This window comes from Ornithorhynchus anatinus, chromosome 19, assembly GCF_004115215.2.
Source record: "Ornithorhynchus anatinus isolate Pmale09 chromosome 19, mOrnAna1.pri.v4, whole genome shotgun sequence".
Taxonomy (NCBI): Eukaryota; Metazoa; Chordata; class Mammalia; order Monotremata; family Ornithorhynchidae; genus Ornithorhynchus; species Ornithorhynchus anatinus.
In genome coordinates, this window is record NC_041746.1 from 4,473,388 (window position 1) to 4,492,445 (window position 19,058).

Sequence of the window (19,058 nt, forward strand, 5' to 3'; positions counted from 1 at the left end):
CCAAACACTTAATACAGAGCTCTGCACAGAGTAAGTGCTTAGTAAATACTATTAGTTGATGCAAAGGCTTTCCAAAGTGGAAGTTAGTAGAGATTCCAGTTAGCAAAGGGCCAAATTACAGAGAATCAGCATGGCTCAATGGAAAGAGCATGGGCTTGGGAGTCAGGTCATGGGTTCTAACCCCTGCACCACCACTTGTCAGCTGTGTGACTTTGGGCAAGTCACTTTATTTCTCTGTGCCTCAGTTACCTCATCTGTAAAATGGAGAACAAGACTGTGAGCCCCACGTGGGACAACCTGATCAACTTGTATCCGCCACCCCCCCCCCAGTGCTTAGAACAGTGGTTGGCACATAGTAAGTGCTTAAATACGATCATCATCATCACAGCATTTACAGTGTGCAGCAACACCCAACATACACTTCTCCTTTGGCATCCAGAGGTCATCCTGACAATGCTCACTATCCACACAGCTGGCAGAATTAAAATGAAAAGACTCAACTTGGAAATGTACCTGAGAGTGTTAGAGCATGCAAGAGGGAGAGCCCAGAGCTTCAATAAGAAAAGGGTTGGGGGCAAAAATGAAATCAGAAGGAACGTGCACCATTTCCAAGGGCATCCTCTACAAAACTGGAAAGCAGGAGGAAAAAAAATCACTGCAGATGAAAACATGCCATTTTTCAAGAGCCTTCTAATCCCATTTGGAGCTGGCTGTATTCCTGGATAAACTATCTATTCCTACAGCCTAGCTGTTAGAGCTCATGTCATTCAGTCTCCATCCTTTGCCACTTGCACTAGTTTGGAGTTGCTTTCTCTTGGCACACTGGATTTGTTGCATTTCCTTTTTTGTTAAAAGAGAAAGTGGAAAATTAGGGAAAAAAACCTGATGGGACTCTGATCCAGTTCCCTGGTAGAAAGGTTCACAGAGAAAAGAACACTCAATATGGAGTCTCAGGTTCCAGTACTGGTTTAACCAGTGGCCAGCTGTATGACTTGGGGCAAATCATTTAAACACTCTGTGCCTCAATTTTCTCACCTGCAAAATGGGGATTACATATCTGCCCTCCCTTCCACAGCCTCTGAGCTCATCTTGGACAAGGACTGTATCCGATCTGATTATGCTGAATCTAATCCACGTTTTGTCCAATGCTTGGCCCATAGTAATCTCTTAAGCAGTATGGCCTAATGGATAGAGCACAGGCCTGGGAATCAGAATGTCATGGATTCTAATCTCCCTCTGCCACTTATCTTCTGGGACCTTGGTCATTCCACTTCTCTGTGCCTCTAGCTTGCATCTAGCCCAGTGCTTGTTACAGTGTCTGGCACATAGTAAGTGTTCTACCAAATACCACAGAAAATGTCATAATTATATCATTATTATCATGGTATTACTATCATGGTATATCATATGATATCATGCTTACTATCAAGAGAAAAAAGAAAGAGGAGAGTTCCACCCCTCAGCTGAGGAAGATTTTTGAGTAATCCAATCAGTGGTATTTATCGAGCACTTACTGTGTGCAGAGAATTGTACTAATATTTCATTAACTCTAAGCCCAATCATCAGTGTGCCTTTATGGAAACAGATGGCCTGGGAGTCAGAGGATCTGGGTTCTGAATTCAGCTCAATGGTTTGCCTGCTGTTTGATCCTGGACAAGTCACTCAAATTCTCTGTGCCTCAATTTCAACTGCAAAATGGGGATTCAGTACTTTCATTCATTCAATCACATTTATTGAGCACTTAGTATGTGTGCTTACTGTATTCCCTCCCTCAAACTTTGAGCCCCATGAATGGTAAAGATCGTATCCACTGTTCTTATCACGTGTATACTCCAGCAATTAGTACAATGCTTGCCACACAGCCAGCGCTTAATCAATATCAAAATTAGCAAATGTGACAATTACTTCCAAACCCCTTTCCCAGTCTCTCTTCCCTGGACACCCAAGAACCCCACTGGCTGGCAAAGGGAGTCTCATAGTAGGTTGGGAGAGAAGGTTCCTTAATGAGGGTTTATCCATTCATCCCACTGAAAACTGAGCAGACCTTTTTCCTGAGAGACACTATTGGCCTTGGGCCCCTTACCTCTGACTGGTAATTCATCCAGCCGCTCCACAACTCCGGGACCTAATACCCCACCCAGAAAACCTTGCTGAAAGGACCCCCAAGTTGTGGGCAGAGACGGGAGTCAGAAGCTTATTTCATTCCCTCCTCCAGCTCCCCAGTTCCCCGACTGCTTCTCCAGCTTTTCTTCCTGGCAGCTCTCTCCAGCTGCTGCCTATTGGGCCATTAGACAGATTGCCTCCTGGCCACCCACCTGCAACAGAGGCGGGGCAGGGAGCAGATGGCAATCAGCCAGCCACTCTTGCCACCTGTACCTGAGAGCCAGAAATGATTTCCCCACAGAAACTGCAACTACTATTTCACTTCAGAGGCTCCTCTCCCTACAGTACTTTTTGGGGGACCCAGATTAAAAAGCAATAATGAAAGTAGCCTTCACTCTCTGTCTTTTAGGAAATTCTCCTGTCAAAAATTCCAACTGCTGGGATCCTTTCTTTCCAATTCCCTACATCACGATGCCATTTTTCGAAAGTTTTCCAGGTCCTCTTCTTATTCTAAGTTTGATTCTTTCCTTCTATGGAACAATTTACTTTTCAACCTTAAATCTGTTTCTAGTCAACTAACTGAAGTTCTTGGACCCACTCTGGCTGCAGACAAGTGGAAACGTGCTTATTTTTATTTAAAAAACAAAACAAAACAGCAGCAATAGCTCATCCTCTCCCTTACACTGGCAGGAGTGCCCTTCAAACTAATTCCCACATGTGAAAGGAGTTTAATAAATTAATTCCTGACAGCTCAACAGGAGGTTCTTCTAGAGTGTCATGTCTGCAATATGTCCAACATCTTATCTTCCAAACTGCTCGGGATTATTTCAGAGAAACTCTTGGATGCATGAACAGTCAAAGTTAGGGGGTGGGAGGGAAAGCACTATTAATACTCATTAAGGAGAGAACCTGTTTGAACACTGCAGATCCTTCCTGGATCTACAAAGAACCTGATCAAAGAGCAAACAGTTGTTACCCAATTGTCCAATGTCTAGGAAGAATTAAACCATAAGGTAGAGAATTTCTGACTTTTTCCAAGGGCTGATCAATTACTTTCATTCAATAGTATTTATTGAGCGCTTACTATGTGCAGAGCACTGTACTAAGCGCTTGGGATGAACAAGTCGGCAACAGATAGAGACAGTCCCTGCCGTTTGACGGGCTTACAGTCTAATCGGGGCAGACGGACAGACGAGAACAATGGCACTAAACAGCGTCAAGGGGAAGAACATCTCGTAAAAACAATGGCAACTAAATAGAATCAAGGCGATGTACAATTCATTAACAAAATAAATAGGGTAACGAAAATATATACAGTCGAGCGGACGAGTACAGTGCTGTGGGGATGGCAAGGGAGAGGTGGAGGAGCAGAGGGAAAAGGGGAAAATGAGGCTTTAGCTGCGGAGAGGTAAAGGGGGGATGGCAGAGGGAGTAGAGGGGGAAGAGGAGCTCAGTCTGGGAACGCCTCTTGGAGGAGGTGATTTTTAAGTAAGGTTTTGAAGAGGGAAAGAGAATCAGTTTGGCGGAGGTGAGGAGGGAGGGCGTTCCGGGACCGCGGGAGGACGTGACCCAGGGGTCGACGGCGGGATAGGCGAGACCGAGGGACGGCGAGGAGGTGGGCGGCAGAGGAGCGGAGCGTGCGGGGTGGGCGGTAGAAAGAGAGAAGGGAGGAGAGGTAGGAAGGGGCAAGGTGATGGAGAGCCTTGAAGCCTAGAGTGAGGAGTTTTTGTTTGGAGCGGAGGTCGATAGGCAACCACTGGAGTTGTTTAAGAAGGGGAGTGACAGGCCCAGATCGTTTCTGCAGGAAGATGAGCCGGGCAGCGGAGTGAAGAATAGACCGGAGCGGGGCGAGAGAGGAGGAAGGGAGGTCAGAGAGAAGGCTGACACAGTAGTCTAGCCGGGATATAACGAGAGCCCGTAATAGTAAGGTAGCCGTTTGGGTGGAGAGGAAAGGGCGGATCTTGGCGATATTGTAGAGGTGAAACCGGCAGGTCTTGGTAACGGATAGGATGTGTGGGGTGAACGAGAGGGACGAGTCAAGGATGACACCGAGATTGCGGGCCTGTGGGACGGGAAGGATGGTCGTGCCATCCACGGTGATAGAGAAGTCTGGGAGCGGACCGGGTTTGGGAGGGAAGATGAGGAGCTCAGTCTCGCTCATGTTGAGTTTTAGGTGGCGGGCCGACATCCAGGTGGAGACGTCCCGGAGGCAGGAGGAGATGCGAGCCTGAAGGGAGGGGGAGAGGACAGGGGCGGAGATGTAGATCTGCGTGTCATCTGCGTAGAGATGGTAGTCAAAGCCGTGAGAGCGGATGAGTTCACCGAGGGAGTGAGTGTAAATTACTGAGCATTTACTGTGTACACAGCACTGTACTAAGCATTTGGGAGAGTACAGTACAATAGAACTGGTAGGTATGATCCCTGCCTACAAGGCGCTTTGAGTCTAGAGGAGGAGACTGTGACCTTCACAAGGACCTCAGCCTTCTCATTTGTAAAATGGGATAATGAAAGGGTCACAATTATGTTATCCAGCACTTTTCCCCACTGTGAACCCCTAGGAACCAGCATGGAAAGACCACAGGCCTGGGAGACAGAGGACCTGTGTTCTAATCCCAGCTCTGCCTCCTGCCTATTGTGTGACCTTGAGAAAGCCACTTAACTTTTCTGGGCCTCAGTTTCTGCATCTGCAAAATGGGGATGCGAAAACCTGCCTTCCCTCCTACTAAACCTGTGAATCCCACATGGGACAGGGACCGTGTCCAATTTAACTTCTATCTACCCCAGAAACTAGTAGAGTGCTTGACACAGAGTAAGTGCTTACCAAATACCTCAAGTAATTACTACCCCTACCTAAGCAAAACCAATGGAATGAGGGGCAAGCATTGGATTTTATGAGCTAGGACTATGGAATAATTATAATAATAATGATGAGCAATCTAGTTTACAAAAGCACAAGATACGTTTGGCAGGAAAACTATATGCACCTTCCACTTGGCCCATTTCTCCTCTTGCCCTTCCTTCCAGTGCTTCCACTTCAGATGCACTTGGGCCATGGAGAAACGGCAGAGGCGACGAGAATAAGAGTGGCAGCAATCACCAGCCGCCCAACCCTCAAGGATTCTGCAGGCAGCCGACTGAGGCACGACGCCCCATGTAAAAGTAAAAGAATCCCTGACCATTCTTGGCCTGATTAATAAAACCCAAATAGACTCTGACTCTGAAGATCCTCAGGCACGGAGCTGCTACTTCACAGACTTGGCGCTTTGGCAGAAATGATTGTAGAATGGCTTCTGAAACAGCCGGCTTATGATGTTTCAGCATAATGTACCAAAAAGCATACACAGATGATTTAAAGATTATGAATCAGGCACAGGTACACGAATTAGATAGATGAGGAAACTATTCATAATGATTATGAAAATTTGAATTTTTTAAAAGAAGAAACCAACATTCTTCAGGAATTTTGTGCAAATACTGCACAATACAAAAACACTAGAGTGGCACTTGAGAGCAGAGACTGTGTCTATCAACTCTGTTTTGTACTTTCCCAAGCATTTAGAACAGTATTCTGTACATAGTAAGTACTCAGTAAATACTACTGATTGACCTGGGGTACAAGCCATGTACAGACAAAGCATTTCCCTAGAGTCTTTCCTTGGGAAGTGGCAAAGGGAGGATCACTCATGAGCCAAATCCTGACTCAGTTCTTTTTCCCCTACCCTTAGGACCCTTTGCCTGTTCCATGGCAATTTTTATGGATTTCAGCTGTTTCACAATCTGAAAAGCAGGGAGGCCCTATTTTGTCACTGACACCTGATGATTATGCAGAGAAAATGAAAAAGTTTAATTCCAACCAAAGAGATGAATTTCACCGAAGCTCAAAAATATGTCAAGCAAGTTCCCACAAGTTCAGACACCAACAGGGGTGAATTCCTCACCTCTCGCCAACCCCTGCTCCCCTTCCTCCCACTGTTCTTTAAATCTTGCAGGCTAAGGGAAAAGACCTAAAAGATTTTGAACATTCATCTCCTCTTTATGGAGAATTTAGTCTGGAAATAGGGCAGAGAGAGAGAGAGAGAGAGAGAGAGAGAGAGAGTGTGTGTGTGTGTATATGCACACACACATTCACTCTAAATCCTGGAATTAGACACACTATCCAGAAGTTGAGAGCACTTAAAAGGCCTCCCTCTCACTCTGTAACAGTCTCAAAAGCAAGCTTGTTCTCTTTCCGATGATCCTGTCTTGGCAAAACTGAGGTCTGATGATTGGAACACTGATAATCCCACACACCAATGACTAACACTTTAGAGGGAAGACTGAAAATATTTCAATACTTTTCATGCTATATCTCTGTGCTATCAATCGTGGTCAGGCAAAGTTCATAGCATTGTGCCAGTACTTCTCAGAACTGCAGAGACTGCACAGAGAATTTCTATTCCAATGACTACCATTCCTCCTACCCTGATTTTATTCAATCCTCCCTCTTTCAAGTCCTGCCAACAATGCTTATTATTTCCCCGGAGGCTTTTGAGCATATCTTACAATCCAAGGACACCCCAAACTTTCCCAATGTCTCCTCCTCACTAGACTTTCATCACAGGCTCAGAGGAGAAACATCCTCAGTATCAACCAGCCACTATGAGTCACCCTAGAGGGGAAACCCAAAGGCCCAGCAGTGAGACAGAGGTCCCATGGGGGACGGATTCCTCCTGTGGTCGGACTCGGTACATCTCTAGACTGTAAGCTTGTTGTTTGCAGGTAATGTGTCTGTTTACTGTTATACTGTACTCTTCCAAATGCTAGCAAGGTGCTTTGCACACAGTAAGCGCTAGATAAATGTGACTGACATGGTGGGAAGTCCAAATCTGGAACATGTCTACCAAGACTGTTATGCTGAACTCTCCCAAGCACTTAATATAGTGCTCTGCATACAGTAAGCACTTATGTACATATCTGTAATTTATTTATTTATACTCATGTCTGTCTCCCCATTGGACTGTAAATTTGTTGTGGGCAGGGAATGTGTCTGTCATATGGTTATACTGTTCTCTCCCTTATACTGTTCTCTCCCACATGCTTAATACAGTGCTCTGCACACAGTAAGTGCACAATAGATATGATTGACTAACAGTAAATATGACTGATTGACAGTTCTTGGGAATGGACCTGGGCTGACTGGAACCATCCAATGGGAGAGAAATCACCAGGGATGAAGAGTGGCATGGGTAAATTCCCCAAAGCTCTCCAATCCCGTTGCTTACTGACACAACTGGAAAGACATGAGATCACAACCCAAATCCAGAAGGTGAGTTGTCCCTTCTCATCAATTTTACCAGTCAATATGGGAAGAGGTGTCGCAATTAGGGAGGTTTAACGTTGCCGTAGTGCCACCTAGTGGTTCGGGTGATCAGGCAATGAGCCAGGACACTCTATGCTGCGAAAAGTGCGGCTCACAAGGCCTGGTGACAGGACGGATTATCAAAGAAGATGTATAACAGAAGCAGAAACATATCTGTTCTATTCACAAATCGTTGAATTCTGGGAATTCCTTCCTCCCTGAACAGATGAGAGCGGAGCAGCACAACCATCGCTATCCTTGAATCAGCCACTCCTTTTTTGTTAATTAGAAAATGCCACAGCGATACTCATCATGACTAAAAGTTACACTTGAAAAATGGCAGGTCAGTTCCTTGGCATCACAATCTCACACCCCAATTTTCCCATCCAACGTCTTCTAGTCGAGCTCACCTCCTAGCTCAATTTAGAATGCAGGAAACGACTTATTCCTTTGTTTAGATTTTGAATGAATTCCTCTAGGAAAAGTCTTTCTAGCCCATCTCGAAGGTAGGCTTGGAAAGTGCCAAGCAGATCCAGGACTCAGGATTTCTGCAACCTCAGTCACTCATCTATACCCATCACTGCTCTGACTGACAAGAATCTGATGGACAAGTGGAAAAAGAGAAATCAGCATTTCTCATTCTCATCTACAGGCATTTCAGATTCTATTACTCAAGTACGGGCAATGGAGAAATAAGTGGAAACCAAAAAAAAGCACCTTTCTGACCTTTTCCCCCCTGACTGCAGTCTAGTTTGATCCCAAATTCATCAAAACAATAGGGTGGGAGGTGCAAGACATCATCCGAGGTACTCCAGCTAGTTCAAAACTAGCTTGACTTTCATTCTTGTTTTGGCGATTGTGGGTTAAAAGCTATTAAAAACACAGCTGGGTTTTTTTTTCTACTTCAAAGCAAGTAATTTCATGGCCATGAATTATAGTCTTCTCATTACATTCTCACAAAGAAACACAATTGATCTTCACCAAAGGAACTTCAGTAAAAAACTGAAATAGAACTAGCTTCTCAGGCTTTGTCCAGGGCTTTCTTCCTCTGTCCTTACAGACCTAATGTGGGCACTGGTGTGCACGTGACTTTGTCTGCACATACGCAGGTGCCTGGGTGCACATGTATGTTTACACATATACAGGGGAAGCTGCAAGGAAGTGAAACAGTGGAGTGGGAGAAAGAACTGTAAGAGTATAATAATACTGATAATAATAATAATGATAGCATTTGTTAAGCACTTACTATGAGCCAAGCACAGCACTAAGTTCTGACAAACAGCATAGCCTAGTGGATAGAGCATAGGCCTGGAGTCAGAAGGACCTGGGTTCTTATCAGAGCTCTGACACTTGTCTGTTGTATGACTTTGGGCAAGTCACTTAACTTTTCTGTGCCTCAGTTTACCTCATCCGCCAAATGGGGATTAAGAATGTGAACCTCAATTGGGACATGGACTGTGTCAACTGACTGGGTCAAGCCAACACAATTAGCTTGTATGTACCCCAGTGCTTAGTTCAGTGACTGGCACATAGTAAACTTTAAAAAAAAACACCATGCAATATAATAAATGAAGGTTTATTATGATTGCCCATTGATTGCCAAATAGAAAACAGGAGAGAGGGTAGTAATCAAGATGCGAGACAGGAGATTTTGAATTAGTAATGAAAGACTTAGCAAATGGGTTTCCTTCCAACCTCTCTGCCCTTTGCAAGCGACTAAAGAGCCTGATGGACAGGTCTGAATTATTCATACCACCCTGAAACTCAACTAAAGACAGTTTAAATAAAGCATCCATCTCCAGGGTTTCTCTCTCCAAGAGGTGGGCCAAGGAGTCGCAATGCTGTTCTCCAAGTACCTAGCCTTGGGCTCTTCAACTGATGCATGTACTCAGTGCAAGGACTAGTACATGGGTGTGGTAAACCAGACTAGACCCCTGGCGGAGGTGAAAAGGGTAAGGATCTTGGAGTCACAGGACCTAAGTTCTAGTTCTGCCACTAGTTTTAACACTGCTCTTTTGTGGGGCTCTGTGCCAGTTACTCCACCTCTCTGAGCTTCAGGCTTCTTCATCTGCAAAATAGGGAGATGGAGAAGCAACATGGTTCAGTGGAAAGAACACAAGGCTGGGGACTAGAGGTCCTGAGTTCCAATCCCAGATCTGCCACTTGCCTGCTGGGTGACCTTGGACAAGTGACAACTTCTCTGTGCTTCAGGTTCTACTCCAAGAATAAGAACAATAGCACAGTTATTCCAGTGAAAGAAAACACAATATTAAACCTTTCAACTGACAGGAAGACAATACATAATATAAATCCTTTGACTAAAATAGCCCATATGTTACACCCCACAATGAAGAGAGAGATTACACAAATCTTACAGTTAAGACCTCACTATAATAGGAATAAGCTGGAAGACTGGCTGGGTCTCTCAGCTCTGTTTCAGATGAAGGGGAAAAGGCCTGCATTCCCTCCCTAAAAAGCTCTCTCTCAATGCTGTGGGATTCTTCTCCCAAAACAAGACATCATTCATACACCTGAATATTTGCTCTCATCATTCATATGCTAATTATTCAAGAGAAAAATGTGTCTTCTATAAATTAACTACTTCCTGGCAATCATTGTTTAAGATTAAATAAGATTTCTTTCCAGTTTTCAGTATGGTAGGATATTTTTCATCAATTTTCTATTACCTATAATAGCTGCATTCCCAAGGAGGAGTTTTTGATGCTCAAAGAGAAGACAGGCTTCTACTCCTACAAGTTATCTGCTTTCACCTTCATTCCTCAAAATCGCCTTTCGTTTCCCTGCATCACAGAGCATTCTTACAACCCAACAGGATCTCCTGTCCGCCAACCCTTAACCCTGAAGTGGGATCTTTATGGCTCAGCCCAATATGTTGCTGCTTCATCTGGGCCTTTGGCTCATCCAGCTTTCCCTGAATGCTTCGACCCCTTAGGCTGACATGCTACGGTTCCTTGCCCAGCTTTGTGGCAATTGGGGGACTGTGCTGAAGCGTTTCACTAGAGCCGCCAGGGTCACAAGAGCACAGGCCTAAATTGGTCATCCAGACTGTAAGTTCGTTATGGGCAGAGAACATGTCTGCCCATATTGTACTGTACTGAGTACAGTGCTCAGGATGTAATAAGTGCTCAATAAAAATCACTGACTGATAGTGATGGATAGTGCTGAGTCACCCACCCTGACCCACCAGTACCCCTGTAACAAGCAGCAGGCTCCTAGGATGGGTGGGCTGAGGTAGAGTAGCAACCTATCAGACAGAAAATTACTCTCCCCACATTCAGAGCCTTATTGCACAAAGTGAAAGGGAAAGCGAGCAGCATGGGCTAATGGATAGAGTATGAGCCTGGGAGTCAGAGAGACTGGGTTCTAGTTTTGGCTTCACCGTTTGTGTGCTGTGTGACCTTAGGCAAGTCACTTAAATATTCTGTGCCTCTGTTACCTCATCTGTAAAATGGGGATGAAGACTGTGAGTACCATGTGGGACAGGGACTGAGTCCAACCTGATTACCTTCTATCTACTACAGTGTTTAGAATAATCCTGGCACATAGTAAGCACTTTACATTCAGAGCCTTATTGAAGGCACATTTCCTCCAAGAGGCCTTCCCTGACTAAGCCCTCCTTTCCTCTTCTCCCACTCCCTTCTGCACCACCCTGACTTGCTCCCTTTATTCATTCCCTCTCCCAGTCCCACAGTACTTATGTACATATCTGCAATTTTATTTATTTATATTAATGTCTGTCTCGCCTTCTAGACTATAACTCATTGTGGGCAGGGAAATGGTCTGTTGTACTGTCTGTTGTACTGTCCTCTTCCAAGTGCTTAAGTACAGTGCTCTGCACACCATACGTAGTCAACAAATACAACTGAATGAATGAATGACCCATGTCCAGACACAGGCTAGCACTGTGCTCCATTCTCAGCCGACGACCATGCTCTTCTCTGACTTGCTCACTGTTATGGGAGCAGTATGCCACTTTCATCTGCTGGGATGTCACTGCTCATCTGACAGCCTAGGGGTGGGGAACCAATAGAAGCACTTTAGTGAAAAGACAATTAGAACTAGGGAAGTGGGGGAAGAAAGATAAAAACTCAGTGTTCGGGAGACCTTTACTGGGTTCAGAAAGCCTCCTTTCTACCTCATTGGCCTGAAAATTAGGGTTTTGACAAAGTGTCACCTCACCGAGCTCCCATCTTTGGGCTAAGACAATTGCAAAGGTAAAGAGGACACAGCAAACTGCCCTCTTTTCTGTGCCCCTCTCCCCCCCCAACCCCCGACCCATCCCTGGGTTGCATCTATCAGGTCGCATCATCCCAGCTCAGTCCAGCCACCTCCTCTCCATCTCTCACCCTGGCTCTTTTCCCCCCACAGTAAACAAACAAGCTTTCCCACCTCATTAGTAGGAAACTTGTAAAGCACATTGGGCTCCTGGGGAATACAAGAGGCGGCATGATTGTGACTGCTATTTTTCAAACTTTGAAAAATAAATACCAGGGGCTTTGGCAACAACAGTGCTTCAGGGACAGCTGGGCTCTCTGAAGTTCTCCTTTCTATTCCTCAGTGCTGCCCTGAGCTCCTTAATGAGGGACTGCACGCTTGCTCTTTTTTGCGGTTTGTTCCCGGGGATTCTGAAGATTCATCTCTTGAAAATAACAGCCACTACCCTACAACTCAGCATCCCTGGGAAGAAATTCCACCTGGGGATTGGCTGTAGTCGGGTTTTAGACTGTGCTCGGCTTCCTACGGGATTTTGGGCCAAGGTTCTCCAGCCCGGCTACTGCCATGGCTATGCTGGAGGGGAATTGACCATCTTTTCTACTCACTGCCTGAGTCACGATTCTTCACAGACTGGGATCCTGAAGGCAAACTCTCTAAGGTGCCCCAGCTGGACCTAACTGGGGAAACATAGAAACAGTGGCACAAGGGGCCACTTCTGACTTGCTGTGGAGGGGATTCAACCCAAAGGACAATTCACATTCTGGCAACAATGCATGAAGTATCTCACTTAAATCCCAAGTTAGGCACAGAGAAGTGACTTACCCAAGGTCACACAGCTGACAATTGGTGGAGCCGGGATTAGAACCCAGGTCCTTCTGACTCCCAGGCCCATTCGCTATCCTTTAGGCATCGCTGTTTCTCAGTTCCCTGTGCCTCAGATACCTCATCTACAAAACGGTGATTAATATTGTAAGTCCCTTGTGGGAAATGGACTGTGTCCAACCTGATTTTATCTATACCAGCACTTAGCACAGTGCCTGGCATGTAGTAAATGTTTAATAGATACCATGAAGAAAATGAGCCCAGGCAGACATCCATCTGACTGGAAGACTCCAAATTACTGTTTAATTCCTCTAGACTGTAAGATGGTTGTGGGCAGCGAATGAGTTTCAATTATATTGTACTCTCCCAAGTGCCAAGTACAGTGCTCTGCATATACTAAGCACACAATAAATATGATTGGTCAGTAAATACAAATGATTCATTTTGGGAGAATGAGGTTTGGAGTGCCAGATCCCACACTGTTTTTTTTAACACAATTGCACTTTGTTTCCCTGGATTAGTTTGACATCAATCCTTCAGGTCTCTACTTCTGTTATAACAGTAGGGCAAATAAACCATATGTTATCTGTCAAATAGTAATCATCTAACATTCTTACATTGTTGGTTGGTATTGACGATTTAACTACTGCTGTTTATACAACTCATTTCCAATTGGCAGAAGTGAGCCAGACAGATGGACAGGTGGGTCAGTTAAGAGGACTCAAAAGAAATACATGTTGGGTTTTGTTTTTTAATAACCCTCTGCCCCTCCCTTAAATAACTTTGTGGTAGGGTTTTCTTTTGTGGAAAGGTGTGTCAGAGAGGCATAGTTAATAAATACTAATACTACTACTGCTTATGTAAAATAAAATGGAGCCTCAGGGACCGAAGGAGAAAGCTAGAGCAAAAAACACGCCCTTAAGAACAAGATCCCTTTTCCAGGAACTGGTCCTAAATGATTGGTTCCACTTACCGATCAAGAGTCACTAGAATCCTGCTCTTTATGGGCAGGGATCAAGTTTACCCACTCTGTCAGACTGCATTTTCCTAAGAGTTCACTAGAGCTCTGCACACAGTAAGTGCTCCATAAATACCACTGCTTAACAAACACCCTTGAACGACCACAGTAATCTTTAGAGCCTAAAAACAGGCCCTTGGGCTGTTTAATCTTTGGTGTAAATCTCTGAAGCATATAGGCAGAGGAGGATATTTAAGAAGAGAATGAGAATCTCAATTTCCTTCACCCAAACTGGAGCCAGGAGGCCTGTTCCATCTTCCAGGACATTCCTAATGTGGAAAGATTGTAGAGACCCATCTATGTGACCCAATTTTTGCCCCCTGTGCTCCCAGAATGTGTAGAATACATTGCTTTCACTCATTTAAGTCAGATAATTGGTATTACATATTGTCTGCTTCCCCAACAAAGTTCTTATACTACTTCCTTCACTTTCCTTATTCATTTATTATTGCTCTTTTCTATCATTATTATATGATATTCCCTGCTAGTGTTAAACAGTGATTATTCTACACTGACTGCTTCTTGGAGTTACTTTGAGCACTGTTCTGCTGTCCACACTTCAGCCAAAAAATCTCCCCACCTTCTAGCAGACAGGATCCACACCAAGCCCATCTGGGGTCAGATCTAAATCTATCCTGTTTTATGAATTCCTTTTGGGGTGGAAGCAGGGTAAGCAAAAAAAGAACTGGGTTCTGGCAAGTTTGGAGAAGACCCAGTACCATTTTGAATCTTCAGAGCATGCACTAAATCTCTTCTCCCCAAGAGAAGGGGTGGAAAAAGCACTCCTAGAATAATACAAGACAAGGGGAGGAGGGAAAAAAAAATAAAAACCTCAAGGCCCATTACCACATCCTTTGGGAGCAATCATAGTGGCACAGTAAATGTCATCCACTAAAGCAGACCTCTCAGCTATATAGAAAATTTGGGTTCTTGAAGAATGATTTAAAAGGAATCCATCTCACTGGCAGGTCTTTATCTACACAGCATGTCTTTCATCAGTGTCCTTGCTAGTCAAGAGTATATTTTTAACCAATGGGATTACATCTGAATTGAAAATGTCTTACAGAATTGTGTTTACAATTCAGCATGCCGAGGTCATTATGTGAAGCCTGTCCCAGATATGATTTTTTCTTGTTTACAGTCAGTGCCCTTCATTGGGAGATTTTTCATGTTGGCAACCTACCTCGCCTACACCAACCAGTCACTCCCTTGATACTTAGTTTTGCATTTTTTCACGGACTTTCAGCATGTCCTTCCCCTCCCCACCGCCTTGAGAGTACAGCCATCCTTTTAAAGGAGACGCTGATTCAAGACATTAGAGGATACTTTCAACTTCTTGAGTTGAGCTTCCCAGAAGATCAGAATCATACACTGACTAAAGCTAGCTTCCAGGTCTCTTGCTGCATTCTCAGACGCAAGACCATTATATAGTTTGAGCAATAGTGACCTCCATTTCTATTGGTAATGGATGAGACTGGACGTCTCCAATTCTGACATATCCCACCACATCAACAAGACATAATCTTTTAACCCTGATAAACCTTTCAAGACAACCACACTGTTTTAAAAGTTTCCAGAGCTTAGGTATACTGATGGCACTGAACGGTGTTGTAAGGAGTAAGAAGGCTGGGTAAAGGTTCACGTATTATTTCTTGATCTTTGCTGCACCCTCTCTAAAATCTTACCCTGTATTATAACTATACCCAATGCACTCCTTATCCACTGTACTAATAATTGTAGTATTTGTTAAGCGCTTACTCTGTGCCAAACACTATACTTGGGTAGATACAGGATGAGATTGCTGGATATTGTGCTTTTTCAAATTTACCACTGATCTTGAGACTTCCCCACAGCATGCATGCCCACACACACACACAACAAAAACAATGAATTCTTGTCATAGTAACCTCATGGCTTGGAGGTGCCACGGAAAAAATTGCAAACTTTTTCACAGAGACTCTTTCCCTTATGGGATTTGGTTTCTGGAGCAAAACAGTTTAGAAAGATCACTGAACAACTTTCAGGCAACTGGATGGGAAGCTGAGGAATGGGGAATCATGTGCAATTTGAATCAGAAGTTTTAAAAAACTCTCAACAGTTTGGAAATTTTCATTCCTCTCCCCTGGCTCCACCCAGCAGGTCTATGATTCAGGAGAGAAGGACAGCTCCGAGATTCACATTCCCATAGGGAAGCCTGGATGAGTCAGGTTGTTTTTCACACACTAAGACGGTGGATTATATTGCAAGGTTTTGTGTGTGTGCTTTAAACACAAGAAAATCGTTATGTCAAGGATATCTCATTCAGCACTTAGAGCTCATTTCCATTCACAAGTGTAATTTCAGAAGATATTACATGTGGGGTCTGGCTTACTATGCAGTTTGATGCACTTCAGGTATTTCATTTCTGGATCTGAGCTTTTGTGGGGGTGCTTCTGCAATGGAACTGCTGTTAGGCAGGGACTATGGCCTCAAATCCACTGACATGTGCGGTATACAAGCTTGAGGAGAACAGCCAGGTGAAAGACATTTTGGCACAGTGAGCTGGAGGGGGCACCCAGATAGGTATTTCTGGGGATGATGAGTGAGAGGTAGAGAAATTATACCTTAAGTGTTCTGGAATGGTTTTGTGATTACAGGTCTTTCCTTTTCTGACCTACTCCGATTGTATACCCTGAAGTGCCAGCATCCCTGGCTTCCCTATCATTTAGGTAAGAAAAACTTTCCCGCAAACAACCTTGTCCTCTGGGACATGCAGCCTGCAGCTACCACACCGTAAATGGCAACCTGAAAGGGGGACAGAAAAAGGAGGAAACTGATACCAACAATCAATGGCTCTGACACCTTTGGCCACCTGGTCTCCCAGTGACAGAAAGGCTCATTCAGTCTTCTGCGTGTGCTTGGTATCACATAACTAGAGGGTAAGTGATCTCCGATGAACTGAGGTGAGAAGGCCAGAGAATTTCCTGCAGATTGTTAAAAAGAGCGGGGAATACTCATCGACACGGGAGGAAAATGTGGTGAGCTAAAGAATTCACTATTGACCTGAAATGAGCACATATTTCTTTAGAAGGACAATAGAAATGGAGAAAAATAATGAGCCAGGTCATTTAATCAATGAATGGAGAAACAGTATGGCCTACTGGAAAGACATGGGTCTGGGAGTCAAAGGACCTGGGTTCTAATTCTGGCTCCGCCACTTTCCTGCTGTGTGACCTTGAACAAGTCATTTCATTTCTCTGTGCCTCAGTTGGCTCATCCGCAAAATGGGGATTAAGACTGTAAGCCCCAGGTGGGAAAGGGACTGTGTCTAACCTATCTTGTATCTACCCCAGCCCTTAGTACAGTGCCTGGCACACAGTAAACACTTAAACACACACAAAAAAACCAACAACACACCTAACATCCCAATAGATTGAATTAGAAAAAATGGTCATATGAGGCATAGAAAATTTAAAAGTATGAATAACAGAATGATTATTTGTGTATGCCCACATAGACATTCACTCCCCAATGACAATATATGACAAGGAGTGCCCCCAGGGAAAAATGATCCAAAGGATAACTCCATGATAATAGATTTGGGGCTGTGAGTCAAGAATTGGTAAATATTTCAAAGGCACTGTTGACTGCCCTTTTAAATCACCGGGCCAGTATGCAGCCAAAAGGCCAACAGGTTACCGGGCATTGTCAGCAAAGAGAGAGTAAACAAAAATGGGAGCAGACTTTTATCCCAAAAGAAAATGGAAAAAAGCCCACCCTGGGATTGTTGTGTATAGTCCTGTTTGACTATAGTTAAGAAGAAACAGCTGGAGATGGTAGCAAGAATGGCAAACAAGATAAGGAGGATGGAGAAGTTTCTGTAGGGAAGACTTAAGATTCGGATTTTGAAGTTTGGAAACACAAAGGCTGAGATCCAGAAATTACCATGTCACTCTATCACGCCTATTTCGACATTGACCCCCACCCCCCCCACCCCACCCCCCTTATCCATGGACTCCCTCTGGCCCGGAACTCCCTCCCCCTTCATACATAACAATCCTCAAAATCCTGGCGGGTAGAGACAAGGTGAACCCTCGATTGTTATTTGCTAAATTTCCCAACAATGAGACAAAGATTATCTGTTGAAGATCAAAGGTGGTATGCTCAAAATCATCAAAAGGAAACACTGTTGTTAGGGAATTTGTTATGATGGGAAATTGAGTAGGTCTTCGATAGTTTGGATGAATTCATGATTGAGTCCATAGTGGATTGCTAAATGTAAAGGCAGGGATGTAGAGAGAAAAAGTTAGGGATGCTAAATGGATGGAGGTCAAGGAAGGTAACCATCACACATTCAATACTTTGAATCTGTAGGGGCTTCCCTTCCCTCGACCTCCCCACCACCAAAGTGGTAACAGTTCCTCCAAGTATCCTGATGATGATGAAATATTGAGCAAGATGACCTTAATCCAGTAAATACAGTTATTGCATTTAATGAGCACTGTGTTCTCCAGAACCTTACTAGGCCCTAGGAGATACGTTCTTTGCCTTCCAGGATTTCACATTTCAATTACTGGACTCTTTAAGACCTTGGTAAGGCAAATTTCATCCTATATGCAGTCCTGCCTGGAAAGAACAATATGTGATCGATCCACTCTCTTCCACAATGCGTACATATAAAGATACCTGTTGTTGGGCAACTCCTCTACTTGAATAAAGTATTTGGAACACCTGGCACTGCTTCTGATTTTGCTCTTTAGACATCAATGATATTTACTGAGCAACTAGGGAGGGTGAAGCTCAGTACTAAGTGATTGGGAGAGTACCACAAAAGCAATGCACAAAAGCACTGCTCGCCAGGAGCTTGTGATGTAATGGTGTGGACAAATAGGCAAAAATTAATTACAAAGAGCAGGAGCAGGTGGAAGACCAACAGAGCCAAGGGTATTACAGAATGAAATAGTGAAATAAATAATTGAATATGTAAATTAAAATGTGCTGATACATATAAAGTTCTGAGGATGAGAATACAATATACAAGTGTTAAGGTGGGTTTATTCATTCATTCAGTTGTATTTTTTGAGGGCTTATGGTGGGCAGAGCATTGTACTAAGCACTTGGGAGAGTAGAATACAACAACAAACAAACACATTTCTTGCCCACAAGGAGGTGACAGGATGTGGATGTTGTGAATTAACCAGGGAAGACTTCCTGCAGGAGGCAGGATTTTTTACATGGGCTTTGAAGCTACCTCTCAAAAAAAAAAAAGCCATCCCTTCACTCACTGCCACAGATCAAACCAGTTTGCCCCAGTTCTATTCCAACAGTCCAATGCAATGTCACTTCATTTGAAGTCATGCTTCAGTCAATCTTCAAAAGATTTCCTCTGTCTTCCCTCCTTGTCATTACCCCATTTAAACTCCCTATATATTTATATCTTTATAATTAGCAGTTAGAAAACAGAGAAAACTTGGGCTCTGGCTCTTGAATTAAATTTCTCTTGTACTAGATTATCAAATTCAAAGATGAACAAAAGATGAATAAAGTCTAAAGTCTGAAATG

General features: G+C 44.0%; 1 protein-coding gene across 3 annotated transcripts in view; it reads right to left on the minus strand.

Moving 5' to 3' along the window:
- SMYD3 (SET and MYND domain containing 3) overlaps nt 1–19,058 on the minus strand; it is a 339,919-nt gene that overhangs the window by 94,020 nt on the left and 226,841 nt on the right. The window contains exon 1 of one of the 3 annotated variants that reach the window (XM_039914769.1): nt 2,084–2,177. The exons of the other annotated variants lie outside the window; for them this stretch is intronic. Coding sequence (XP_039770703.1) covers nt 2,084–2,101 — 18 coding nt within the window. The 5' untranslated portion in view covers nt 2,102–2,177. Of the gene's footprint in view, nt 1–2,083; nt 2,178–19,058 lie in introns of those variants that run through there. 3 annotated transcript variants of the gene reach the window in all.